This window comes from Salvelinus fontinalis, unplaced genomic scaffold (genome assembly GCF_029448725.1).
Source record: "Salvelinus fontinalis isolate EN_2023a unplaced genomic scaffold, ASM2944872v1 scaffold_0010, whole genome shotgun sequence".
NCBI classification, from domain to species: domain Eukaryota; kingdom Metazoa; phylum Chordata; class Actinopteri; order Salmoniformes; family Salmonidae; genus Salvelinus; species Salvelinus fontinalis.
Genome location: NW_026600219.1, coordinates 29402 through 57397, shown reverse-complemented (window position 1 = coordinate 57397; position 27996 = coordinate 29402). Strand labels below are relative to the sequence as shown.

The following is a 27996-nucleotide window of genomic DNA, read 5'->3' as shown; positions in this document are numbered from 1 at the left end:
TATTAAAAAATGGTTAGAAATATGTGTGAAGTTATCACAACGTGCGCGCATGCTGCTATGGCTCATTCACTCACGTGACTCAGCTGCCAGCTGCAGTGCTCTCTACACACACATATACACACACACACGGACCTCCCCACCACTCACTCAGCAACAGCCTGCCTCACTGCCTGATAGTCAGCCGCGGCAGGTCACAGTGAAATAAATCTATCTTTTTTTTTTCCCCCAAGAGAAATGCTATTGCGGCGGATGTGTAAAATGGAAGTAGCCCAAAAACCCGCGACCAATACATTTCCACCCGCGACATCGTATTCAAAGTAGCAACATTTCTGGAAACCGGCTGACATGGCAATCTTGCTTTTCGTAACTCTGCTAGTCCGGATGGAACGCACCTACACAATCAAGGATTAGCTGTCGACTACCGATCAATCGAACTAAGAGCGGAAGTCGGAGAATGCACGATGACAAGAAGCTCGCTTGATATTAAAGAAACAAAAGCCCCAAATAGCTATCGCATAAGTTTTCCAACAGAACGGTTAATACACGTGTGTTTCTAGTAAATGTTTAAATATTTGTTCATCCAAAAGAGGGGATTAGACATTTGAAGAAAAAAAGGTAACCAGAAAAAATCAAGCTAGCTAAATTAGCTGAAATGCTAGCAAACCCAAAAAGCTGTCTGACTAGCTAGCTAGCTAGCTTACTAGTTTTTTTTTATATAGCAACTAGGAAGCTAAAATACATCTTTCAGTTGTATTTTTTGTCACTCATAAGATGTGATGTCACTTAGATGTACTGGCAGAAGTGTCAGACAACTTACTAGCTAGGTATCAGAGTAGCAACTTGACAAGTGCGATACCATTTATTAGCCACGTAAACCTAGCTAACTAACGTTATGTGAAATGTGTGAACATCATAAAAAGCTGTATGGTATGTGAACACCCAAACTAGGTCTGAACCATTGACTAAAATAAATAATAGTTTGCTCGTTGTTCAGCCCATATATCTACTGAGAAGTGTAACAACTATGTTTGTTTACTAACTTTATTTGTTTGTGTTGACTTCAGCTGGATTTAGTCTTTGAGGAGCTAACAATGCCGCTATATGTTGACTTAGAGGATGGACCCAACCCTGACAGTGTGTTGCCTTCAGGTATATTTTTGTCTTTCTGTAGCTAGCGTCTAACGTTGTACTGTTGTGGTGTATCAGGATGGACCCAGCCTTGTTGAGAGAGCGGGAGCTCTTTAAGAAGAGGGCTCTCTCTCAGCCCACGGTCGAGAAGAGACCTGCAGCCTCCGAGTCGGGCGGTTCCAAGAAGAAGAAGTCCAAAGCTGACAAAGAGGCCTCCGGGTCCAAACATGGCGCAGGTAAGACCAGGGGTGTATTCATTACGCCGATCCTGTTGCGAAACATTGAGTCTGTTGCAAAAAGTTTCCATTTACTCCAAATAGAAAACATTTAGCAAAAAAAATATAGTTTAAATTAGACAAATTAAGGTAGGTCCCTCCCTGTTTCGTTTGCCCGGTTTGCTTCCATTTTGTTCTTAAATGGTAAACGGTTTCCGCTGCAAGAATGAATACACCCCAGAAGGGCTCTACAACCTGGGGTGTATTCATTAGTATAAACTGTAGTAAAAGGTTTTGCAACAGAAAAATGAAAACAAGCACTTCTTATTGGACAAATGTAGGTGTGTCCCTTCCTCCCCCATTTCAGCATTTGTACTTCCATTTGGTTCCTACTAGTGAGTACATACCTTTATATTTGGGTCATGTTCATTAGGCCCCAGATGGAACAAATCTGACTGAAATGGGGAGGGATTACCTAAACTTACCTGTCAAATAAGAAACGCTTGTTTTCGTTTTCCGTTGTAAAACATTTTTGCTATGGTGTGCCCCAATTAATACAGTCTTGAAATCTATTATACTGCTGGTTGTGTGTCACATCGGTAGCCTGGGTACCTGCTTGCTTCTACATTCCACAATGAAAGTGTTATTTTCTACAAACATGTTTAAATGGCTTATTTTGTTTTTCTTCGTTGACCACAAACACTCGTTGTACACTTTAACAAGCTTCATTTCAACATTAGTACTTTTGAAATGAGACCAGACAGTTTGTTTTTCTTACGTGATAATTGTTTATTCGTCATCATCATCATCATCATCATCATCATCATCATCATTTTAGGCAAGTGAAATAATACCTTGTGCTCAATGCAAGTAGATTACTTTATTTACATTGGTGTGTGTACAGGTGCCCCCCCCCCCCCCCCCCTTCAAGAGAGAGTAGTATCATGGCCACTTGGCTGTGGTTTAAAATATGTTGGTGAGTGGTGACATTATCACAGGCAACATGTTGATTACATCATTACTACACAGCAAGTTGTGAACAGTTTTTTAGTCAAATGGATGAGGACTTCACTACAAAGGCAGTCAAAGCATTAGGGCATTGAATAAAAACAATCTGTAAATTACATTAAAACGTGGGACTTCTTCTGTGGTAGCTGGATCTTTTGTGGACATCTTTAAAGTAACTGTCCAGTGAAAACAGAATATTAACTTTTAAAGTGAGCTTAACTCGTATTTGTGGTCAAATCATAAATTGGAGCAAAAAAACACTTAAAAAAAACCCCCACCTCAAACGTGGATCTCAAACAGACCATTTAAAAAAATGCTTGTTATTTCCTCATATAGGATGAGATCATCATCCTGAGTAGGATGAGATGGCCAATCAGCGGTCTGCTCCATTCATATGTTTAATAACCAGTACACGCCCACACCATTCCAACACACAAAAGCTGCTTTTTAACATAATTTTTTTGGGGGGTTGGACAGGGGACTTTCATAGAAATCTGGAAACACTACGACAGTTACTTTAATTTTTGGTCGTCTTGGTCGTTGACTTTGGGTGACTTTCTTGCTCTGTAGGGTCCTAGAGGGTTGGCTATCATTGTGGATCTCCTCTGTGTCTTTAGCTGTCTCGAATGGTATGTCTTGTACTTAACATGTGGTGATGGGATGAAGATGCAGGCTAGGCTTTAACATCCGTCGAATAATAGACTTGTCAAAACCCTGGACTTGGCAAAGGAGAGCTCTTCTTCTCTCCTGCCTTCCCTGCTGACGTGCTTTGAATAGATAACACCACCATTCCCCCCCCCCCCACACACACACACACACACACACACACACACACACACACACACACACACACACACACACACACACACACACACACACACACACACACACACACACACACACACACAATCTCACACATACGAAGGTGCAGTCTCACTGTTCTCCAACTGTGAGCACACAGCACAGTCAGTCTCGGGTTCAGATTCAGGGTCAACGGTCATGACCTAACTTCCTGCTTGGCCCTGGTCACTGTGGCAACGACCCCTTAACCCCCTTACACCACCTCGGTTTGTGACCCCGTGGGACTGTGGATCTTGTCCACCATGTTCTGGAAGGGTCCAGCCTCCTCCATCAGGTCACGATGGGTCTTCCCCTGCATGAGAAGGAAAACCGTAGTTTAGACAGAGCTGTTATTGTACGATGTTGACAGCATGGAGACCTGTCACCTTCATAACCAAAAACGGAAACAATAGAGAAACATGGGTTTAGGTTAGACCTAGTCTGTACAATGGGTTTAGGTTAGACCTAGTCTGTACAATGGGTTTAGGTTAGACCTAGTCTGTACAATGGGTTTAGGTTAGACCTAGTCTGTACAATGGGTTTAGGTTAGACCTAGTCTGTACAATGGGTTTAGGTTAGACCTAGTCTGTACAATGGGTTTAGGTTAGACCTAGTCTGTACAATGGGTTTAGGTTAGACCTAGTCTGTACAATGGGTTTAGGTTAGACCTAGTCTGTACAATGGGTTTAGGTTAGACCTAGTCTGTACAATGGGTTTAGGTTAGACCTAGTCTGTACAATGGGTTTAGGTTAGACCTAGTCTGTACAATGGGTTTAGGTTAGACCTAGTCTGTACAATGGGTTTAGGTTAGACCTAGTCTGTACAATGGGTTTAGGTTAGATCCAGGTTATACAATGGGTTTAGGGTTAGATCCAGGATATACAATGGGTTTAGGGTTAGATCCAGGATATACAATGGGTTTAGGTTAGATCCAGGTTATACAATGGGTTTAGGTTAGATCCAGGTTATACAATGGTTATATCCAGGATATACAATGGGTTTAGGGTTAGATCCAGGTTATACAATGCGAACAGCATACAGCCTATTGCTTTCATATGAACAATGGCACAAGACATGGGCGTGCCCGCTGGTGATTGGTTGGTAAAGATGCTGTTCCACTCACACATCCTGGAAAGGTTGTGTGAAACAGAAACAAAGTTGACTAGACACTATATCAACATGACAGCTTCAAGTTAGTGCTGTTTTGTTGTTGTTGTTGTCAGCCATTTAAAAACTATACTGACAGAGTGGTTTATGTCCCAGAGCTCCTCTTACCTCGGCCCAGAAGAATTACACTTCAGCAAATTATACAAGAAGAGTAAAGCGAACAGGCCTGGTCTCACCCTGGAACAGCTGACTGAACAGTATAGTAACAGGCCTAGTCTCACCCTGGAACAGCTGATTGAACAGTATAGTAACAGGCCTAGTCTCACCCTGGAACAGCTGAATGAACAGTATAGTAACAGGCCTGGTCTCACCCTGGAACAGCTGAATGAACAGTATAGTAACAGGCCTGGTCTCACCCTGGAACAGCTGAATGAACAGTATAGTAACAGGCCTGGTCTCACCCTGGAACAGCTGAATGAACAGTATAGTAACAGGCCTGGTCTCACCCTGGAACAGCTGAATGAACAGTATAGTAACAGGCCTGGTCTCACCCTGGAACAGCTGAATGAACAGTATAGTAACAGGCCTGGTCTCACCCTGGAACAGCTGAATGAACAGTATAGTAACAGGTCTCACCCTGGAACAGCTGAATGAACAGTATAGTAACAGGCCTAGTCTCACACTGGAACAGCTGAATGAACAGTATAGTAACAGGCCTGGTCTCACCCTGGAACAGCTGAATGAACAGTATAGTAACAGGCCTGGTCTCACTCTGGAACAGCTGACTGAACAGTATAGTAACAGGCCTAGTCTCACCCTGGAACAGCTGAATGAACAGTATAGTAACAGGCCTGGTCTCACCCTGGAACAGCTGAATGAACAGTATAGTAACAGGCCTAGTCTCACCCTGGAACAGCTGAATGAACAGTATAGTAACAGGTCTCACCCTGGAACAGCTGAATGAACAGTATAGTAACAGGTCTCACCCTGGAACAGCTGAATGAACAGTATAGTAACAGGCCTAGTCTCACCCTGGAACAGCTGAATGAACAGTATAGTAACAGGTCTCACCCTGGAACAGCTGAATGTACAGTATAGTAACAGGCCTGGTCTCACCCTGGAACAGCTGAATGAACAGTATAGTAACAGGCCTGGTCTCACCCTGGAACAGCTGAATGAACAGTATAGTAACAGGCCTAGTCTCACCCTGGAACAGCTGAATGAACAGTATAGTAATAGGCCTGGTCTCACCCTGGAACAGCTGAATGAACAGTATAGTAACAGGCCTAGTCTCACCCTGGAACAGCTGAATGAACAGTATAGTAACAGGCCTGGTCTCACCCTGGAACAGCTGAATGAACAGTATAGTAACAGGCCTGGTCTCACCCTGGAACAGCTGAATGAACAGTATAGTAACAGGCCTGGTCTCACCCTGGAACAGCTGAATGAACAGTATAGTAACAAGTCTCACCCTGGAACAGCTGAATGAACAGTATAGTAACAGGCCTGGTCTCACCCTGGAACAGCTGAATGAACAGTATAGTAACAGGTCTCACCCTGGAACAGCTGAATGAACAGTATAGTAACAGGCCTCACCCTGGAACAGCTGAATGAACAGTATAGTAACAGGCCTGGTCTCACCCTGTAACAGCTGAATGAACAGTATAGTAACAAGTCTCACCCTGGAACAGCTGAATGAACAGTATAGTAACAGGCCTGGTCTCACCCTGGAACAGCTGAATGAACAGTATAGTAACAGGCCTGGTCTCACCCTGGAACAGCTGAATGAACAGTATAGTAACAGGCCTGGTCTCACCCTGGAACAGCTGAATGAACAGTATAGTAACAGGCCTGGTCTCACCCTGGAACAGCTGAATGAACAGTATAGTAACAGGCCTGGTCTCACCCTGGAACAGCTGAATGAACAGTATAGTAACAGGTCTCACCCTGGAACAGCTGAATGAACAGTATAGTAACAGGCCTAGTCTCACACTGGAACAGCTGAATGAACAGTATAGTAACAGGCCTGGTCTCACCCTGGAACAGCTGAATGAACAGTATAGTAACAGGCCTGGTCTCACCCTGGAACAGCTGACTGAACAGTATAGTAACAGGCCTAGTCTCACCCTGGAACAGCTGAATGAACAGTATAGTAACAGGCCTGGTCTCACCCTGGAACAGCTGAATGAACAGTATAGTAACAGGCCTAGTCTCACCCTGGAACAGCTGAATGAACAGTATAGTAACAGGTCTCACCCTGGAACAGCTGAATGAACAGTATAGTAACAGGTCTCACCCTGGAACAGCTGAATGAACAGTATAGTAACAGGCCTAGTCTCACCCTGGAACAGCTGAATGAACAGTATAGTAACAGGTCTCACCCTGGAACAGCTGAATGTACAGTATAGTAACAGGCCTGGTCTCACCCTGGAACAGCTGAATGAACAGTATAGTAACAGGCCTGGTCTCACCCTGGAACAGCTGAATGAACAGTATAGTAACAGGCCTAGTCTCACCCTGGAACAGCTGAATGAACAGTATAGTAATAGGCCTGGTCTCACCCTGGAACAGCTGAATGAACAGTATAGTAACAGGCCTAGTCTCACCCTGGAACAGCTGAATGAACAGTATAGTAACAGGCCTGGTCTCACCCTGGAACAGCTGAATGAACAGTATAGTAACAGGCCTGGTCTCACCCTGGAACAGCTGAATGAACAGTATAGTAACAGGCCTGGTCTCACCCTGGAACAGCTGAATGAACAGTATAGTAACAAGTCTCACCCTGGAACAGCTGAATGAACAGTATAGTAACAGGCCTGGTCTCACCCTGGAACAGCTGAATGAACAGTATAGTAACAGGTCTCACCCTGGAACAGCTGAATGAACAGTATAGTAACAGGCCTCACCCTGGAACAGCTGAATGAACAGTATAGTAACAGGCCTGGTCTCACCCTGTAACAGCTGAATGAACAGTATAGTAACAAGTCTCACCCTGGAACAGCTGAATGAACAGTATAGTAACAGGCCTGGTCTCACCCTGGAACAGCTGAATGAACAGTATAGTAACAGGCCTGGTCTCACCCTGGAACAGCTGAATGAACAGTATAGTAACAGGCCTGGTCTCACCCTGGAACAGCTGAATGAACAGTATAGTAACAGGCCTGGTCTCACCCTGGAACAGCTGAATGAACAGTATAGTAACAGGCCTGGTCTCACCCTGGAACAGCTGAATGAACAGTATAGTAACAGGTCTCACCCTGGAACAGCTGAATGAACAGTATAGTAACAGGCCTAGTCTCACACTGGAACAGCTGAATGAACAGTATAGTAACAGGCCTGGTCTCACCCTGGAACAGCTGAATGAACAGTATAGTAACAGGCCTGGTCTCACCCTGGAACAGCTGACTGAACAGTATAGTAACAGGCCTAGTCTCACCCTGGAACAGCTGAATGAACAGTATAGTAACAGGCCTGGTCTCACCCTGGAACAGCTGAATGAACAGTATAGTAACAGGCCTAGTCTCACCCTGGAACAGCTGAATGAACAGTATAGTAACAGGTCTCACCCTGGAACAGCTGAATGAACAGTATAGTAACAGGTCTCACCCTGGAACAGCTGAATGAACAGTATAGTAACAGGCCTAGTCTCACCCTGGAACAGCTGAATGAACAGTATAGTAACAGGTCTCACCCTGGAACAGCTGAATGTACAGTATAGTAACAGGCCTGGTCTCACCCTGGAACAGCTGAATGAACAGTATAGTAACAGGCCTGGTCTCACCCTGGAACAGCTGAATGAACAGTATAGTAACAGGCCTAGTCTCACCCTGGAACAGCTGAATGAACAGTATAGTAATAGGCCTGGTCTCACCCTGGAACAGCTGAATGAACAGTATAGTAACAGGCCTAGTCTCACCCTGGAACAGCTGAATGAACAGTATAGTAACAGGCCTGGTCTCACCCTGGAACAGCTGAATGAACAGTATAGTAACAGGCCTGGTCTCACCCTGGAACAGCTGAATGAACAGTATAGTAACAGGCCTGGTCTCACCCTGGAACAGCTGAATGAACAGTATAGTAACAGGTCTCACCCTGGAACAGCTGAATGAACAGTATAGTAACAGGCCTCACCCTGGAACAGCTGAATGAACAGTATAGTAACAGGCCTGGTCTCACCCTGTAACAGCTGAATGAACAGTATAGTAACAAGTCTCACCCTGGAACAGCTGAATGAACAGTATAGTAACAGGCCTAGTCTCACCCTGGAACAGTTGAATGAACAGTATAGTAACAGGCCTGGTCTCACCCTGGAACAGCTGATTGAACAGTATAGTAACAGGCCTGGTCTCACCCTGGAACAGCTGATTAAACAGTATAGTAACAGGCCTGGTCTCACCCTGGAACAGCTGAATGAACAGTATAGTAACAGGCCTGGTCTCACCCTGGAACAGCTGAATGAACAGTATAGTAACAGGCCTAGTCTCACACTGGAACAGCTGAATGAACAGTATAGTAACAGGCCTCACCCTGGAACAGCTGATTGAACTGTATAGTAACAGGCCTGGTCTCACCCTGGAACAGCTGAATGAACAGTATAGTAACAGGCCTGGTCTCACCCTGGAACAGCTGAATGAACAGTATAGTAACAGGCCTGGTCTCACCCTGGAACAGCTGAATGATCAGTATAGTAACAGGCCTGGTCTCACCCTGGAACAGCTGAATGAACAGTATAGTAACAGGTCTCACCCTGGAACAGCTGAATGTACAGTATAGTAACAGGCCTGGTCTCACCTTGACACAGCAGCCACAGTCCAGCAGCTCGTAGAGGAAGGCCAGGGCTGCCAGGGAGACTACTGTGAGGATGAAGAGGAGGAGGATGACGAAGCACGCTACGTTCCAGCCGTCGTGGAACGGGTACACCTCTTGAACCTGCAGGGAGACCTGGGACAGCGGGGCGACGTCAGGGACCCACGGGAGAGAGGTGGTGTTGAGACGGTCCATGTTGTTGTTGGACCTGGGAGAGAAATGATAGAGGAAGTCCGGGTTGGTTCTGGTCCTGGAGAGGTTTGAGAGGGCTGCTGGTGTTAACAGTCCATGGTCCGTAGAGAGAGAGAGGGCTGCTGGTGTTAACAGTCCATGGTCCGTAGAGAGAGAGAGAGAGAGAGGGCTGCTGGTGTTAACAGTCCATGGTCCGTAGAGAGAGAGAGAGAGAAATTATGGTGTTGTGTTGTGCCTGGCCCTGTAAACAGACACCAGGTCTGAAAGACAGAAGGACAGCGGGGTAACATCAGACCCGGTGTCTATAAAGAGAGCCTTTATAGAGCATCAACTCAGAGTTCTGGTGCTCTGACCTGGAGGGAGACAGAACCTCTAAACTCAGAGTTCTGGTGCGGTGAACTGGAGGGAGAGATCACTTACTCCATCAGGGCACAACTTCCTGGGATGCAGAACGCCTTCCTGCTTACTTACACACATAGACACACATACACACACACACACCAGGAGAAGTGAGAGCGACTGTGCTGACTGACCCAGTTTGGTTGAGTGAACCAGAGAGAGACGGAGAGGAAATGGGGCTTGTCCTGAGTACTGCTCTACAGACACACCAACCCTGAAACACTGTTAGTGTGTAACCACCAACCCTGAAACACTGTTAGTGTGTAACCTGAAACACTGTTAGTGTGTAACCTGAAACACTGTTAGTGTGTAACCTGAAACACTGTTAGTGTGTAACCTGAAACACTGTTAGTGTGTAACCTGAAACACTGTTAGTGTGTAACCTGAAACACTGTTAGTGTGTAACCACCAACCCTGAAACACTGTTAGTGTGTAACCACCAACCCTGAAACACTGTTAGTGTGTAACCTGAAACACTGTTAGTGTGTAACCTGAAACACTGTTAGTGTGTAACCACCAACCCTGAAACACTGTTAGTGTGTAACCACCAACCCTGAAACACTGTTAGTGTGTAACCTGAAACACTGTTAGTGTGTAACCTGAAACACTGTTAGTGTGTAACCTGAAACACTGTTAGTGTGTAACATCCAACCCTGAAACACTGTTAGTGTGTAACCACCAACCCTGAAACACTGTTAGTGTGTAACCTGAAACACTGTTAGTGTGTAACCACCAACCCTGAAACACTGTTAGTGTGTAACCACCAACCCTGAAACACTGTTAGTGTGTAACCTGAAACACTGTTAGTGTGTAACCTGAAACACTGTTAGTGTGTAACCTGAAACACTGTTAGTGTGTAACCTGTAACACTGTTAGTGTGTAACCTGAAACACTGTTAGTGTGTAACCACCAACCCTGAAACACTTAGTGTGTAACCACCAACCCTGAAACACTGTTAGTGTGTAACCTGAAACACTGTTAGTGTGTAACCACCAACCCTGAAACACTGGTAGTGTGTAACCACCAACCCTGAAACACTGTTAGTGTGTAACCACCAACCCTGAAACACTGTTAGTGTGTAACCACCAACCCTGAAACACTGTTAGTGTGTAACCACCAACCCTGAAACACTGTTAGTGTGTAACCACCAACCCTGAAACACTGTTAGTGTGTAACCACCAACCCTGAAACACTGTTAGTGTGTAACCTGAAACACTGTTAGTGTGTAACCTGTAACACTGTTAGTGTGTAACCTGTAACACTGTTAGTGTGTAACCTGAAACACTGTTAGTGTGTAACCTGTAACACTGTTAGTGTCTGTCTCTGTCTCTGTGTGTGTGTGTGTCTGTCTCTCGGTGTGTGTGTGTGTGTGTGTGTGTGTGTCTGTCTCTCGGTGTGTGTGTGTGTGTGTGTGTCTGTCTCTCTGTGTGTGTGTGTTTGTCTCTCTGTGTTTGTGTGTCTGTCTCTCTGTGTGTGTGTGTGTGTGTGTGTGTGTGTGTTTTTCTCTCTCTCTGTGTGTGTGTGTGTGTGTGTGTGTGTGTTTTTCTCTCTCTCTGTGTGTGTGTGGTTGCTCTGTTGAGCTCTATCTTCTCTAGTTCAGAAAGAATGTGTGTATGAGTTTCACTGTTCTGTTCCGCATTCCACCTTTGCTCGTCAAATATGTGTGTGACTGACTAGGCTGCTGTTATCAGATGTGTGTGTGTGTGTGTGTGTGTGTGTGTGTGTGTGTGTGTGTGTGTGTGTGTGTGTGTGTGTGTGTGTGTGTGCGTGTGTTTAGCAGTGAGTCATTCCACCTCTCCTCTCCTGTGGTAGAGCCACTCATCTGCTCTGAGTAGCTTTACTGAAGACTGTTGACTGACTCACAGTTGAGAGGTGGTGTGTAATCTGACTTGGTGTGTCTCCCTTTCAATGTGTTGTTAGTGTAACATGATACAGGCCTGCCATTAGAGGACAACATGTCTAGTATATACAGTTCTATATTACATAGTGTTAGTATAACATGATACAGGCCTGTCATTAGAGGACAGCAGACAACATGTCTATTATATACAGTTCTATATTACATAGTGTTAGTGTAACATGATACAGGCCTGTCATTAGAGGACAACATGTCTATTATATACAGTTCTATATTACATAGTGTTAGTGTAACATGATACAGGCCTGTCATTAGAGGACAACATGTCTATTATATACAGTTCTATATTACATAGTGTTAGTGTAACATGATACAGGCCTGTCATTAGAGGACAACATGTCTAGTATATACAGTTCTATATTACATAGTGTTAGTGTAACATGATACAGGCCTGTCATTAGAGGACAACATGTCTAGTATATACAGTTCTATATTACATAGTGTTAGTGTAACATGATACAGGCCTGTCATTAGAGGACAACATGTCTAGTATATACAGTTCTATATTACATAGTGTTAGTGTAACATGATACAGGCCTGTCATTAGAGGACACCATGTCTATTATATACAGTTCTATATTACATAGTGTTAGTGTAACATGATACAGGCCTGTCATTAGAGGACAACATGTCTAGTATATACAGTTCTATATTACATAGTGTTAGTGTAACATGATACAGGCCTGTCATTAGAGGACACCATGTCTATTATATACAGTTCTATATTACATAGTGTTAGTGTAACATGATACAGACCTGTCATTAGTCAGAGGACAGCAGACGACAGCATGTCTAGTATATACAGTTCTATATTACATAGTGTTAGTGTAACATGATACAGGCCTGTCATTAGAGGACACCATGTCTATTATATACAGTTCTATATTACATAGTGTTAGTGTAACATGATACAGGCCTGTCATTAGAGGACACCATGTCTATTATATACAGTTCTATATTACATAGTGTTAGTGTAACATGATACAGGCCTGTCATTAGAGGACAACATGTCTATTATATACAGTTCTATATTACATAGTGTTAGTGTAACATGATACAGGCCTGTCATTAGAGGACAACATGTCTATTATATACAGTTCTATATTACATAGTGTTAGTGTAACATGATACAGGCCTGTCATTAGAGGACAACATGTCTAGTATATACAGTTCTATATTACATAGTGTTAGTGTAACATGATACAGGCCTGTCATTAGAGGACAACATGTCTAGTATATACAGTTCTATATTACATAGTGTTAGTGTAACATGATACAGGCCTGTCATTAGAGGACACCATGTCTATTATATACAGTTCTATATTACATAGTGTTAGTGTAACATGATACAGGCCTGTCATTAGAGGACAACATGTCTAGTATATACAGTTCTATATTACATAGTGTTAGTGTAACATGATACAGGCCTGTCATTAGAGGACAACATGTCTATTATATACAGTTCTATATTACATAGTGTTAGTGTAACATGATACAGGCCTGTCATTAGAGGACACCATGTCTATTATATACAGTTCTATATTACATAGTGTTAGTGTAACATGATACAGGCCTGTCATTAGAGGACACCATGTCTATTATATACAGTTCTATATTACATAGTGTTAGTGTAACATGATACAGGCCTGTCATTAGAGGACAACATGTCTATTATATACAGTTCTATATTACATAGTGTTAGTGTAACATGATACAGGCCTGTCATTAGAGGACACCATGTCTATTATATACAGTTCTATATTACATAGTGTTAGTGTAACATGATACAGGCCTGTCATTAGAGGACAACATGTCTAGTATATACAGTTCTATATTACATAGTGTTAGTGTAACATGATACAGGCCTGTCATTAGAGGACAACATGTCTAGTATATACAGTTCTATATTACATAGTGTTAGTGTAACATGATACAGGCCTGTCATTAGAGGACACCATGTCTATTATATACAGTTCTATATTACATAGTGTTAATGTTGAAAGTTGAAAGTTTATGTTGGACTCCAACTTTAATCACACTGTTTTAATGTTGCTATGTAAGTAGCCAATAGGACTCCAACTTTAATCACACTGTTTTAATGTTGCTATGTAAGTAGCCAATAGGACTCCAACTTTAATCAGACTGTTTTAATGTTGCTATGTAAGTAGCCAATAGGACTCCAACTTTAATCACACTGTTTTAATGTTGCTATGTAGTAGAGGCTATTGATAGTCCACATTAGTAACGCTGTCATGGTAACTGAAGGTCCCTCCTCTCTGGGGAAAATACTATAGTTCTACTCTACTTCCTGTGTGAAAGTGTAGTCTAATTGTATTATTGGAGGTTCTGTTGGCTGTTGATGGAGGGAGAGTAGTAAAGGAACAGGGGGATATTATTCTTTATGTCTATTATGAATGTATGCCTATACATCCCCTACCTCTTCCTCTACCCACACCACACTACCATAGCCTAGTTCCCCAGCACTACACCCCTCTCTGTTCCTCCCTACCATTACCCTCTCCTCCTCTTCCTCTACCCAAACCACACTACCATAGCCTAGTTCCCCAGCACTACACCCCTCTCTGTTCCTCCCTACCATTACCCTCTCCTCCTCTTCCTCTACCCAAACCACACTACCATAGCCTAGTTCCCCAGCACTACACCCCTCTCTGTTCCTCCCTACCATTACCCTCTCCTCCTCTTCCTCTACCCAAACCACACTACCATAGCCTAGTTCCCCAGCACTACACCCCTCTCTGTTCCTCCCTACCATTACCCTCTCCTCCTCTACCTCCTCTCTCTCTGTTCCTCCCTACCATTACCCTCTCCTCCTCTTCCTCCAACCACACCACACTACCATAGCCTAGTTCCCCAGCACTACACCCCTCTCTGTTCCTCCCTACCATTACCCTCTCCTCCTCTTCCTCTACCCACACCACACTACCATAGCCTAGTTCCCCAGCACTACACCCCTCTCTGTTCCTCCCTACCATTACCCTCTCCTCCTCTACCTCCTCTCTCTGTTCCTCCCTACCATTACCCTCTCCTCCTCTTCCTCCAACCACACCACACTACCATAGCCTAGTTCCCCAGCACTACACCCCTCTCTGTTCCTCCCTACCATTACCCTCTCCTCCTCTACCTCCTCTCTCTCTGTTCCTCCCTACCATTACCCTCTCCTCCTCTACCTCCTCTCTCTCTGTTCCTCCCTACCATTACCCTCTCCTCCTCTTCCTCCAACCACACCACACTACCATAGCCTAGTTCCCCAGCACTACACCCCTCTCTGTTCCTCCCTACCATTACCCTCTCCTCCTCTACCTCTACCCAAACCACACTACCATAGCCTAGTTCCCCAGCACTACACCCCTCTCTGTTCCTCCCTACCATTACCCTCTCCTCCTCTACCTCTACCCACACCACACTACCATAGCCTAGTTCCCCAGCACTACACCCTTCTCTGTTCCTCCCTACCATTACCCTCTCCTCCTCTTCCTCTACCCAAACCACACTACCATAGCCTAGTTCCCCAGCACTACACCCCTCTCTGTTCCTCCCTACCGTTACCCTCTCCTCCTCTACCTCCTCTCTCTCTGTTCCTCCCTACCATTACCCTCTCCTCCTCTACCTCCTCTCTCTCTGTTCCTCCCTACCATTACCCTCTCCTCCTCTACCTCCTCTCTCTCTGTTCCTCCCTACCATTACCCTCTCCTCCTCTACCTCCTCTCTCTCTGTTCCTCCCTACCATTACCCTCTCCTCCTCTACCTCCTCTCTCTGTTCCTCCCTACCATTACCCTCTCCTCCTCTACCTCCTCTCTCTGTCCCTCCCTACCATTACCCTCTCCTCCTCTACCTCCTCTCTCTCCTTTCCTCCCTACCATTACCCTCTCCTCCTCTACCTCCTCTCTCTCCTTTCCTCCCTACCATTACCCTCTCCTCCTCTACCTCCTCTCTCTCCTTTCCTCCCTACCATTACCCTCTCCTCCTCTACCTCCTCTCTCTCTGTTCCTCCCTACCATTACCCTCTCCTCCTCTACCTCCTATCTCTGTTCCTCCCTACCATTACCCTCTACCTCCTCTCTCTCTGTTCCTCCCTACCATTACCCTCTCCTCCTCTACCTCCTCTCTCTGTTCCTCCCTACCATTACCCTCTCCTCCTCTACATCCTCTCTCTGTTCCTCCCTACCGTTACCCTCTCCTCCTCTACCTCCTCTCTCTGTTCCTCCCTACCGTTACCCTCTCCTCCTCTACCTCCTCTCTCTGTTCCTCCCTACCATTACCCTCTCCTCCTCTACCTCCTCTCTCTCTGTTCCTCCCTACCATTACCCTCTCCTCCTCTACCTCCTCTCTCTCCTTTCCTCCCTACCATTACCCTCTCCTCCTCTACCTCCTCTCTCTCTGTTCCTCCCTACCATTACCCTCTACCTCCTCTCTCTCTGTTCCTCCCTACCATTACCCTCTCCTCCTCTATCTCCTCTCTCTGTTCCTCCCTACCATTACCCTCTACCTCCTCTCTCTCTGTTCCTCCCTACCATTACCCTCTCCTCCTCTACCTCCTCTCTCTGTTCCTCCCTACCATTACCCTCTACCTCCTCTCTCTCTGTTCCTCCCTACCATTACCCTCTCCTCCTCTACCTCCTCTCTCTGTCCCTCCCTACCATTACCCTCTCCTCCTCTACCTCCTCTCTCTGTTCCTCCCTACCATTACCCTCTACCTCCTCTCTCTCTGTCCCTCCCTACCATTACCCTCTCCTCCTCTACCTCCTCTCTCTGTCCCTCCCTACCATTACCCTCTCCTCCTCTACCTCCTCTCTCTCTGTCCCTCCCTACCATTACCCTCTCCTCCTCTACCTCCTCTCTCTGTTCCTCCCTCCCTCCCTCTCCTCCTCTACCTCCTCTCTCTCTGTTCCTCCCTACCATTACCCTTCCCTCCCTCTCCACCCCTACCCCTGCCTCCCACTCTCTTTTCTGTGTATTCTCCCTGAAGTGGTGTAGGACCCCAGACAGCATGCAGCCTGAGGCAGAGCGGTGTCTCCTGCTGTGTCTGTCTGCAGGGGCTCCCACTGCCCCCCCCCCCTTCTCCCTAATGTCTAGTCCCATCCAATCTAGAGGGGCTGAATACAGCCATCTGCGTCCTGCCAGCCAAATCCATCCTAATTAAACCCTTATAGAGTTTGTGTGTATGTGTCCGTATTTAAATCCTTGTAGGAGAAGAAGCCTAGTCATCTCTTTGCCAGTCTGAATCACAACAACCTTGCTGCCTGCTTGGCCCTCTAATCCCTATGTAGTGCACTAGTTTTGACCAGGAACCCTCCTCTAGCAGTCTCTCTGTTCTGCTACTAACACTCATCCTTTACTCTGACAGTCTGTTATACAAACTCATCCTTTACTCTGACAGTCTGTTATACAAACTCATCCTTTACTTTGACAGTCTGTTATATTAACACTCATCCTTTACTCTGACAGTCTGTTATACTAACACTCATCCTTTACTCTGACAGTCTGTTATACAAACTCATCCTTTACTTTGACAGTCTGTTATATTAACACTCATCCTTTACTCTGACAGCCTGTTATACTAACACTCATCCTTTACTCTGACATTCTGTTATACAAACTCATCCTTTACTCTGACAGTCTGTTATATTAACACTCATCCTTTACTCTGACAGCCTGTTATATTAACACTCATCCTTTACTCTGACAGTCTGTTATATTAACACTCATCCCGTCTGTCTGCTCACAGCATAACCCATAGGCTGGGCTCCCTTCTGTCTTCTGGGGTTGATAAAGCTTACCATTTATAATGTAGTGCTGTTATCCAGAATGCTGTAGGGATGGAAGGTAAACCCTCCTCTTATGAAAGCAATCACAGATACGATGTAGGCTTCATAGGATGGATTAGGCTAGTAGACACACACCACACCACACCACACGCCTTGCTCTGAGACATGGCTGTAGCAGGCAAGCATGCAAACAGACTGCAGATCTGCCAGTGTCCACACACACACACACACACACTAACCGTCGTTGTGCCTGAGAAATATGCAGACTCACCTGTGTAGCTTATACTGTGGGTTAGATGCTTGTAAAGGATACAGGCAAAATATGCTCCGCTCTCCCTTCCCCCTCTCTCTCTCTCTCTCGCTCTCTCTCGCTCTCACTTCCCCCTCTGTCTCTCTCTGTCTCTCTCTCTCTCTCTCTCTCTCTCTGCATCTCTCTCTCCCTTCCCTCTGTCTCTCTCTCTCTCTCTCTCGCTCTCACTTCCCCCTCCCTCTCTCTCTCCTCCCTGCCACTCCTTGCAGTTCTGCTCATCTTCCCCACACAAGGCACAGCCTGTGTTCAGACCTTACCACTCTGCCAATGGCTAAGCTCACCCCCCATTCCTCTCCTCTCTATTGGACAAATCTTCTAAGATGAAATGAATGCCCCGCCTTCTCATTAGCACCCAGCAGCAGCTCCCGCCCACGTGATGAATCGTTTAGTGAGTCACACCACCGGGCCGCTCTGATTGGCTTTTCTCCAGAAACAGGATCTTACAGCTGAAACCAAAGACGCAGAGCCACTAGAGTAGGGCCTGAAACGGAACCCCAGCTAGTGCCCTATACCCCCTAACTAGTGCCCTTATACCCCCTATCTAGTGCCCTTATAACCATATCAGACACAGGGGGAATGGCACTTCCTAGTGCTTCTACTACAGCTTTGAATTATTTTAATTTGTTTTTAAAATTTTCCACAAAAACATTATAATCACAACGTTATTGAATTAGTACAATGTGCTGTTCACAGGACCTATATCAGTCTATTGAATAACTGCTGTTCACAGGACCTATATCAGTCTATTGAATAACTGCTGTTCACAGGACCTATATCAGTCTATTGAATAACTGCTGTTCACAGGACCTATATCAGTCTATTGAATAACTGCTGTTCACAGGACCTATATCAGTCTATTGAATAACTGCTGTTCACAGGACCTATATCAGTCTATTGAATAACTGCTGTTCACAGGACCTATATGAGTCTATTGAATAACTGCTGTTCACAGGACCTATATCAGTCTATTGAATAACTGCTGTTCACAGGACCTATATCAGTCTATTGAATAACTGCTGTTCACAGGACCTATATCAGTCTATTGAATAACTGCTGTTCACAGGACCTATATCAGTCTATTGAATAACTGCTGTTCACAGGACCTATATCAGTCTATTGAATAACTGCTGTTCACAGGACCTATATCAGTCTATTGAATAACTGCTGTTCACAGGACCTATATCAGTCTATTGAATAACTGCTGTTCACAGGACCTATATCAGTCTATTGAATAACTGCTGTTCACAGGACCTATATCAGTCTATTGAATAACTGCTGTTCACAGGACCTATATCAGTCTATTAAATAACTGCTGTTCACAGGACCTATATGAGTCTATTAAATAACTGCTGTTCACAGGACCTATATGAGTCTATTGAATAACTGCTGTTCACAGGACCTATATGAGTCTATTAAATAACTGCTGTTCACAGGACCTATATGAGTCTATTAAATAACTGCTGTTCACAGGACCTATATGAGTCTATTAAATAACTGCTGTTCACAGGACCTATATCAGTCTATTGAATAACTGCTGTTCACAGGACCTATATCAGTCTATTGAATAACTGCTGTTCACAGGACCTATATCAGTCTATTGAATAACTGCTGTTCACAGGACCTATATCAGTCTATTGAATAACTGCTGTTCACAGGACCTATATCAGTCTATTGAATAACTGCTGTTCACAGGACCTATATCAGTCTATTGAATAACTGCTGTTCACAGGACCTATATCAGTCTATTGAATAACTGCTGTTCACAGAACCTATATGAGTCTATTAAATAACTGCTGTTCACAGGACCTATATGAGTCTATTGAATAACTGCTGTTCACAGGACCTATATGAGTCTATTGAATAACTGATGTTCACAGAACCTATATGAGTTTATTGAATAACTGCTGTTCACAGGATCTATATGAGTCTATTGAATAACTGATGTTCACAGGACCTATATGAGTCTATTGAATAACTGCTGTTCACAGGACCTATATGAGTCTATTGAATAACTGCTGTTCACAGGACCTATATGAGTCTATTAAATAACTGCTGTTCACAGGACCTATATGAGTCTATTAAATAACTGCTGTTCACAGGACCTATATGAGTCTATTAAATAACTGCTGTTCACAGGACTCTAGATTCTGATCCTGGTCTGTATCTGAGCTGGACAACATGTATAGATTCTGATCCTGGTCTGTATCTGAGCTGGACAACATGTATAGATTCTGATCCTGGTCTGTATCTGAGCTGGACAACATGTATAGATTCTGATCCTGGTCTGTATCTGAGCTGGACAACATGTATAGATTCTGATCCGGGTCTGTATCTGAGCTGGTAATTATGATATCTGATATCTGACCAGTTTTCTCTCTCTCTCTCTTCCTCTCCAGACACCAGTAATGGTAACTTTAACCTGAAGGCTCTGACAGGCAGCTCTGGCTACAAGTTTGGTTGCCTGGCTAAGATAGTCAACTACATGAAGGTAAGGTGGACACACACACACACACACACACACACAATACGTGGGTGATGCCGTTTCCATTCCGTTTGAGTCATTTTAGCAGATGGTCTTGTCCAGAGTGACGTACAGTAGTGCGTGCGTTCATTTTGCGTACTGGTAGAACCCACAAGCCTGGTGTTGCTGGTGTCATGCTCTACCAACTGAGCTACACAGGACCACACATGGTACAGTTATAGTTACAGTTACATCACCACTGTAGTAATGACATGTAGTCAGAGAGGTTGTTCAGTGGTGTCCTGATTGGTGAGCTTCCTCCTTCAACAGTCTGAGCTGTCGTCTCAATTAAACCACTCCCCTTTAACCCCTCTGAACCCTCCATCTGTGTCCTGATTGGTGAGCTACCTCCTTCAACAGTCTGAGCTGTCGTCTCAATTAAACCACTCCCCTTTAACCCCTCTGAACCCTCCATCTGTGTCCTGATTGGTGAGCTTCCTCCTTCAACAGTCTGAGCTGTCGTCTCAATTAAACCACTCCCCTTTTAACCCCTCTGAACCCTCCATCTGTGTCCTGATTGGTGAGCTTCCTCCTTCAACAGTCTGAGCTGTCGTCTCAATTAAACCACTCCCCTTTAACCCCTCTGAACCCTCCATCTGTGTCCTGATTGGTGAGCTACCTCCTTCAACAGTCTGAGCTGTCGTCTCAATTAAACCACTCCCCTTTAACCCCTCTGAACCCTCCATCTGTGTCCTGATTGGTGAGCTTCCTCCTTCAACAGTCTGAGCTGTCGTCTCAATTAAACCACTCCCCTTTAACCCCTCTGAACCCTCCATCTGTGTCCTGATTGGTGAGCTACCTCCTTCAACAGTCTGAGCTGTCGTCTCAATTAAACCACTCCCCTTTAACCCCTCTGAACCCTCCATCTGTGTCCTGATTGGGTTTGTTGTGATGTTAGTTCCTCCCTCTTCTGATTGGTTCTCCACTCTTTCTTTTGGAAGTAAACAACAGACTTTTGTTGGTCAACATGTTTATGGTTGAGCTCTGGTACAGTAACTCTGACAGGCTGGGTGGTTTTTCACACCAGACTTTGACTCATAACAATCTGCATAATGTTCACAGATTGTGTTTGTGCGTGTGCCAGTGTGTGTGTGTGTGTGTCTGTGTATGTGTGTGTGTGTGTGCCTGTGTGTGTGTGTGTGTGCCTGTGTGTATGCCTGTGTGTGTGTGTGTATGCCTGTGTGTGTGTGTGTGTGCCTGTGTGTGTGTGTGTGTGCTCTATGCCTTTTCCCAGTACTGAAGTTACCGTGTCTTGACACAGTCGATGCAGACAAGCTGCCGTTACACAGATGACTTCTTTTAACCAATGTATCACGTGACCAACCAATAACGTCCTGGATTCTGAGTTCCGTTCTTCTTTGTCCGGTTACTCAGCCACCTACACTGAATTGAAGGGTTTTAGAAACTTAGACCACACTAGCCAGAGGGACGTTCAGGTCCTAAATGCCATACTTTCAGCCTACTACACTGAATTGAAGGGTTTTAGAAACTGTCCACCTGGCTATTAGACCACACTAGCCAGAGGGACATTCAGGTCCTAAATGCCATACTTGAAAAGTCAACTTTTTTTACTGCCGGTCTAGTTTGTCATATTGTCAAGCCCAAACTGAAAGCCTTGGCTAGCAGGTTAGCTTCATTTCCAGCCCTGAGTCTCTCACAATTGATCATGTGTTTCTCTGTTACTTCCTGTTCTTCTATGTTACTTCCTGTTCTTCTATGTTCCTTCCTGTTCTCCAGACCAGACACCAGCGTGGTGATACTCACCACTTGACTGTGGAGGAGATTCTAGATGAGACCAAACTACTGGACATCGGCATGAAGCAGAAACAATGGCTGATGACTGAGGTGTGTGTCGGGGTTATCAGAGTTATCATGAAGCAGAAACAATGGCTGATAACTGAGGTGTGTGTCGGGGTTATCAGAGTTATCATGAAGCAGAAACAATGGCTGATGACTGAGGTGTGTGTTGGGAGTTATCAGAGTTATCATGAAGCAGAAACAATGGCTGATGACTGAGGTGTGTGTCGGGGTTATCAGAGTTATCATGAAGCAGAAACAATGGCTGATGACTGAGGTGTGTGTCGGGGTTATCAGAGTTATCATGAAGCAGAAACAATGGCTGATGACTGAGGTGTGTGTTGGGGTTATCAGAGTTATCATGAAGCAGAAACAATGGCTGATGACTGAGGTGTGTGTCGGGGTTATCAGAGTTATCATGAAGCAGAAACAATGGCTGATGACTGAGGTGTGTGTGTTGGGGTTATCAGTGTTATCATGAAGCAGAAACAATGGCTGATGACTGAGGTGTGTGTTGGGAGTTATCAGAGTTATCATGAAGCAGAAACAATGGCTGATGACTGAGGTGTGTGTCGGGGTTATCAGAGTTATCATGAAGCAGAAACAATGGTTGATGACTGAGGTGCGTGTTGGGGTTATCAGAGTTATCATGAAGCAGAAACAATGGCTGATGACTGAGGTGTGTGTCGGGGTTATCAGAGTTATCATGAAGCAGAAACAATGGCTGATGACTGAGGTGTGTGTGTGTTGGGGTTATCAGTGTTATCATGAAGCAGAAACAATGGCTGATGACTGAGGTGTGTGTTGGGAGTTATCAGAGTTATCATGAAGCAGAAACAATGGCTGATGACTGAGGTGTGTGTTGGGGTTATCATGAAGCAGAAACAATGGCTGATGACTGAGGTGTGTGTCGGGGTTATCAGAGTTATCATGAAGCTGAAACAATGGCTGATGACAGGTGTGTGTTGGGGCGTTCATGTTATCAGGAGGTGCGAGTGGGAAACTGAGAATGTTTTGTTGCTTGACCTTTCACCTTTTCAATAGATGACACCAAATCTGTTTTTGACAATTACAAACTTATCAATGTGAATGATGTAGATCGTTTGACAATATTATCAAGGTTAAGCTAGCTAGCTTTATTATTAGCAATGTTTAGCTAGCTGAAATCCTATTGGTTGAAGAATTGGTTCGATTTCAAAAGCATGTGAACAGTAATATTTGAGTTCCCACCTCCCACAAGCACCTGCTGCCCCGTGTGTGTCTGTGTGTGTGTGTGTGTCAGAGAGAGAGAGACAGAGAGAGAGAGGGAGGGAGGGAGAGAGAGAGAGAGAGAGCAATTGTGTTATCTTTAAAACCACCTCCCCTCATCATTCTGATCATAAAACATTGTTTCTAAAAAAATATATAATATCTTCCACCTCTCTCTCTTCTTGCTCTCTCTCTCCCTCTTTTATTTACCTCCGTCCCACCGTCCTCTTCCTCGTCCCACCCTCCTCTTCCTCGGGCCAAACAGACAAGTGTTTTGAGACCCATGTAAATAAAGTTGAAATAAATGTGCCTTGACTAAGTCTCTGTCCCGTCCCCCCAGGCGCTGGCCAGTAACCCTAAGATAGAGGTGAGGGATGGGAAATATGCCTTCAAGCCCAAATATCACCTGAAGGACAAAAAAGCCCTGCTCAGACTGTTGGATAAACATGACCAGCTGGGACTGGGAGGATTACTGCTAGACGATGTGGAGGAGGGACTACCTAACTCTGCCAAGGCACTAAAGGTGTGTGTGTGTGTGTGTGAGAGAGAGAGTATTATTGAGTCAGACATATTAACGGCCTCTGTTCCTCCCCAGGTTTTGGGAGACCAGATCATCTTTGTGACAAGACCAGACAAGAAGAAGATTCTGTTCTATAACGATAAACACTGCCAGTTTACAGTTGACGAAGGTGAGAGCGTTGGTGTAGTTTCTCAAACTTTTTTTTTTTAATGCCCTCATGGTAGATGAGTGGGAGCATTGGTATGGTCTCTTTTGCTTAGTTCTCTGTAGAAGGCGAGAATATAATGTTAATTGGAACTAGAGCGTTGGTATGGTCTCTTCCTTAATTTAGTTTGCTGTGGTTGAAGATGAGAGCATCTGTATAGTTTCTCCCCATTTAAATCTCTGTTGGCAAGCTGAGCATTGGTAGGGTTTCTCTCCTGTCGTCCAATGCAGAATGTGAAAGTGTTGGTACAATTTCTCCCTTAATTATCAGTTTGCAGTAGATTCAGATAAGAGTGTTTTATAAGGTCTCTCTTCCTTATTTCAGTTAAAGGAGCTTTATTGACAGGAAATACATTCTGTAAATATTGCCAAATGTTAAAAAAAAAAAATATTTTATAAGTCTAAAGAAGTAAAGTCTAAAGTAAAACTGCATGAAGTCACTTGGTTCTATGTAGAAAGTGTGAGCACCGGTACGGTTTCTCTCCCTTTGCTTGGTCTGGTTTCTCTTTTATGTAATGACCTCAATGGCTCCACCCAGTGGTCAGATCCTGCAGGTGTATATATTTAAAAAGAAAAATGTATTATGACATTTTGAAATGTAGAGCTTTCAGTTCGTTCATACCAGGATTCATTGTCAATACAGGATATTAACTGAGTGTAATTTGTTTGTTTACTTGTACGTTTTGATTTGTTTACGCATATGTATTGTGTACTACAATTCAGCTTTTATCTGCCAAGTACGACCTATTTGTAAAAATTTAATAAACTATTACTGCTATTGTCCTTCCTGAGCTAATGGTATCCTGTCTGTGTTTCCTGGACTGTCGTCCCAGAGTTCACCAAGCTGTGGCGGAGTATCCCAGTGGACTCTATGGATGAAGAGAAGATAGAGGACTATCTCAAGAGACAAGGCATCTCCTCCATGCAGGAGACTGGACCCAAGAAAGTTGTGAGTTTCTCTCTCTCTCTCCACCTCTTTTCTCTCTCTCACTTTTTCTTTCCGTCTCTATTTCTGTCTCACAGGCCGGGGTAATTCCAGTCCTCGGGGGGGCCTGATTGGTGTTACACTTTTGCCCTGGCCCCAGGTAACACACCTGACTCCAGTAATCAACTAATCCTGATCTTCAGTTTAGAATGCAGTTAGTTTAAATCAGCTGAGTTCTGCTAGGGAATGGGGGGGGGGGGTGTGACACCAATCAAGCCCCCCGAGGACTGGAATTGCCCCGGCCTGCCGGTCTGTCACATAGCCGGGACAATAAACCCAAAATGATCTCGACATCCAAACAGAACAGAGAGAGGACGTTTGACATGTGGATAATAAGGATCCTTTACTAGAGGAATGTGACGTTTGACATGTGGATAATAATGATAAGGATCCTTTACTAGAGGAATGTGACGTTTGACATGTGGATAATAAGGATAAGGATCCTTTACTAGAGGAATGTGATGTTTGACATGTGGATAATAATGATAAGGATCCTTTACTAGAGGAATGTGACGTTTGACATGTGGATAATAATGATAAGGGTCCTTTACTAGAGGAATGTGACGTTTGACATGTGGATAATAATGATAAGGATCCTTTACTAGAGGAATGTGACGTTTGACATGTGGATAATAATGATAAGGATCCTTTACTAGAGGAATGTGACGTTTGACATGTGGATAATAATGATAAGGATCCTTTACTAGAGGAATGTGACGTTTGACATGTGGATAATAATGATAAGGATCCTTTACTAGAGGAATGTGACGTTTGACATGTGGATAATAATGATAAGGATCCTTTACTAGAGGAATGTGACGTTTGACATGTGGATAATAATGATAAGGATCCTTTACTAGAGGAATGTGACGTTTGACATGTAGATAATAATGATAAGGATCCTTTACTAGAGGAATGTGACGTTTGACTTGTGGATAATAATGATAAGGATCCTTTACTAGAGGAATGTGACGTTTGACATGTGGATAATAATGATAAGGATCCTTTACTAGAGGAATGTGACGTTTGACATGTGGATAATAATAAGGATCCTTTACTAGAGGAATGTGACGTTTGACATGTGGATAATAATGATAAGGATCCTTTACTAGAGGAATGTGACGTTTGACATGTGGATAATAATGATAAGGGTCCTTTACTAGAGGAATGTGACGTTTGACATGTGGATAATAATGATAATGATCCTTTACTAGAGGAATGTGACGTTTGACATGTGGATAATAATGATAAGGATCCTTTACTAGAGGAATGTGACGTTCGACATGAAATAAGTCGTGTCTGATATACTGATATGGGCTATTTGTTAACGAGACAGTTGGTCGCTACAACATTCAAACTAGAAGTAGTAGGTTGAAGGGTCATATAAAAAGTAACCGAGGGGCACATTCATGTTATAAACTTGTTATATTTATCGACATTGTGATAATTTAGTCAATTTACGGTGATGCGGATTTATGTCCATATCTCCTAGCTCTATCACTCTATCTATCAATCTCTCCATCTCTCTCTCCATCTATCGCACTCTCTCCATCTCCTAGCTCCATCACTTTGTCCATCTATCACTCTCTGTATCTTTCTCTCCAAATTTCTCAGAACTTATCTGTGATTGGTTGTTTCTACAATAAACCGTTCTGTGATTGGCTGTTTTGGTTGTGTTGCTACAGTTACCAATCAAGAGGAAGAAGCCAGGTGGACAGAAGAAGAGACGCTTCAAGACTCACAACGACCATCTGGCTGGAGTACTGGAGGACTACTCAGAGGGCGTACCTGCTAAGAAGTGATGTCACTTCCTGGTTATACCCCTCCCACTTCCTCTTCCCTGGCCCAGTGAGAGAGGGGTGACCTGGGAGTTGTTGTTTTTGTAGTTTGTTTTGGCCGGAAATAAACTTTTTTTTATTTGTCTCACCAAAACTACAATGAAGATGAGAAGAGACAATGGCGGTGTCTCAAAAGTGTGAACTTGCTTCCTTTTCTTGTGTCCTTTCCTCCCTGATGATAAAGGAGAGGAGATGAGGAAAGGAAGCCATTTTAGAACATTGAGACACAAGATGGCTGACTGATAGACTGAAGTGAAGTCCTTGCCAAACACACCGACCCAAAGAGGCGCTCGCTGTCCTTTTTGAGAATACTGTACCAGTTTGGTTCTAAGCAGGAATACAAAAGGAGAATGGCTTTAGGGAAGCAAAAATTCCGGTTAAATTTCCCAGAAATCCCAGGTTTTCCAGAAATCCCAGTTGGAATATTCCTGTAATGACAAATTCCCTGGAATCTGGTAATACTCCAATGGGGATGTCTGGAAAACATAGGGGATTCTGGGAAGGTTCCAACCTTAGAAGGGGTTGTATGTGTAAATGTCTGGCACACGATGGACACTGTGCGTGTGATATTGGAGAGAGAGAATGTGTTTGAAAGTGTTTAAAAAAAATAATAGCAGTCTTATCTGTTGTGGTTGTTCCTTATATTCATTTACAACAGTGGTCACCAATGGCAACCTGGTAAAAATACAGGTTGTGCAGGGTTTTGCTCCAGACCTGCACAAACACTCCTGATTTTAGCTAAACAACTCGTAGAATCTACAATGTTTACTCAGACAAACACTAGCCTGGTCCCTGGTCTTTGTGCTGTCATTCCAAACGACATGACAAGGAGTCATAGCAGAGTTGAAACCAGGCTAGACAAACCCCCAACTCCCATAGGAACCTTTCAGCCCCGGAAAACTTACAGTATATACTACACAGCTAATAAAGTGTTCATCAGTATATACTACACAGCTAATAAAGTGTTCATCAGTATATACTACACAGCTAATAAAGTGTTCATCAATACTTTGATTGGGTGAATCGGTTGTGTTAGTGCAGGGCTAGAACAAAAGCCTACACACCCTGTATCTCTCCACTTCCTGGTTGGGTCTCGGAGCATGTTACACACAGTACCTTTTCCTGATGGCCTTTCTTCTGACGGACACACAATAAAGTCATAGAAAACACACT

General features: G+C 44.1%; 2 protein-coding genes across 6 annotated transcripts; one reads left to right on the top strand and one right to left on the bottom strand.

Annotated features, from left to right (window-relative positions):
• The first annotated feature begins 147 nt into the window (after positions 1-147).
• LOC129842080 (general transcription factor IIE subunit 2-like) lies at positions 148-27994 on the top strand. The gene is made up of 8 exons (XM_055910467.1): positions 148-615; positions 1207-1364; positions 20107-20198; positions 21969-22076; positions 23617-23799; positions 23872-23965; positions 24834-24949; positions 26671-27994. Exons 2-8 carry the CDS (start codon positions 1208-1210, stop codon positions 26785-26787), a joined length of 867 nt encoding a protein of 288 aa, XP_055766442.1. The 5' UTR covers positions 148-615; position 1207; the 3' UTR covers positions 26788-27994.
• On the bottom strand, positions 2108-17937 carry LOC129842082 (small integral membrane protein 18-like). Of its 5 annotated transcripts, none has more exons than XM_055910471.1 (3): positions 17672-17937; positions 9090-9373; positions 2108-3504 (listed from the first exon to the last, which is right to left on the bottom strand). In XM_055910471.1, exons 2-3 carry the CDS (start codon positions 9297-9299, stop codon positions 3406-3408), a joined length of 309 nt encoding a protein of 102 aa, XP_055766446.1. In that variant the 5' UTR covers positions 9300-9373; positions 17672-17937; the 3' UTR covers positions 2108-3405. The 5 variants fall into 5 exon arrangements, with proteins under 5 accessions (XP_055766446.1, XP_055766445.1, XP_055766444.1 ...); XM_055910470.1 differs by having other exon boundaries at positions 9090-9415; positions 17672-17936; XM_055910469.1 differs by having other exon boundaries at positions 9090-9312; positions 17672-17935.
• Positions 27995-27996: the final 2 nt, after the last annotated feature.

What these genes read in the sequence shown, in the direction of transcription:
- LOC129842080 (XM_055910467.1), top strand. Translation starts at nt 1,208, where the DNA reads ATGGACCCAGCCTTGTTGAGAGAGCGGGAGCTCTTTAAGAAGAGGGCT. An exon ending in AACAATGGCTGATGACTGAG is followed by an intron (nt 22,077 to 23,616) that starts GTGTGTGTCGGG and finishes CCGTCCCCCCAG; the next exon opens with GCGCTGGCCAGTAACCCTAA. An exon ending in CCAGTTTACAGTTGACGAAG is followed by an intron (nt 23,966 to 24,833) that starts GTGAGAGCGTTG and finishes CTGTCGTCCCAG; the next exon opens with AGTTCACCAAGCTGTGGCGG.
- LOC129842082 (XM_055910468.1), bottom strand. An exon ending in ACTGTGGCTGCTGTGTCAAG is followed by an intron (nt 3,505 to 9,089) that starts GTGAGACCAGGC and finishes CTTCTCATGCAG; the next exon opens with GGGAAGACCCATCGTGACCT.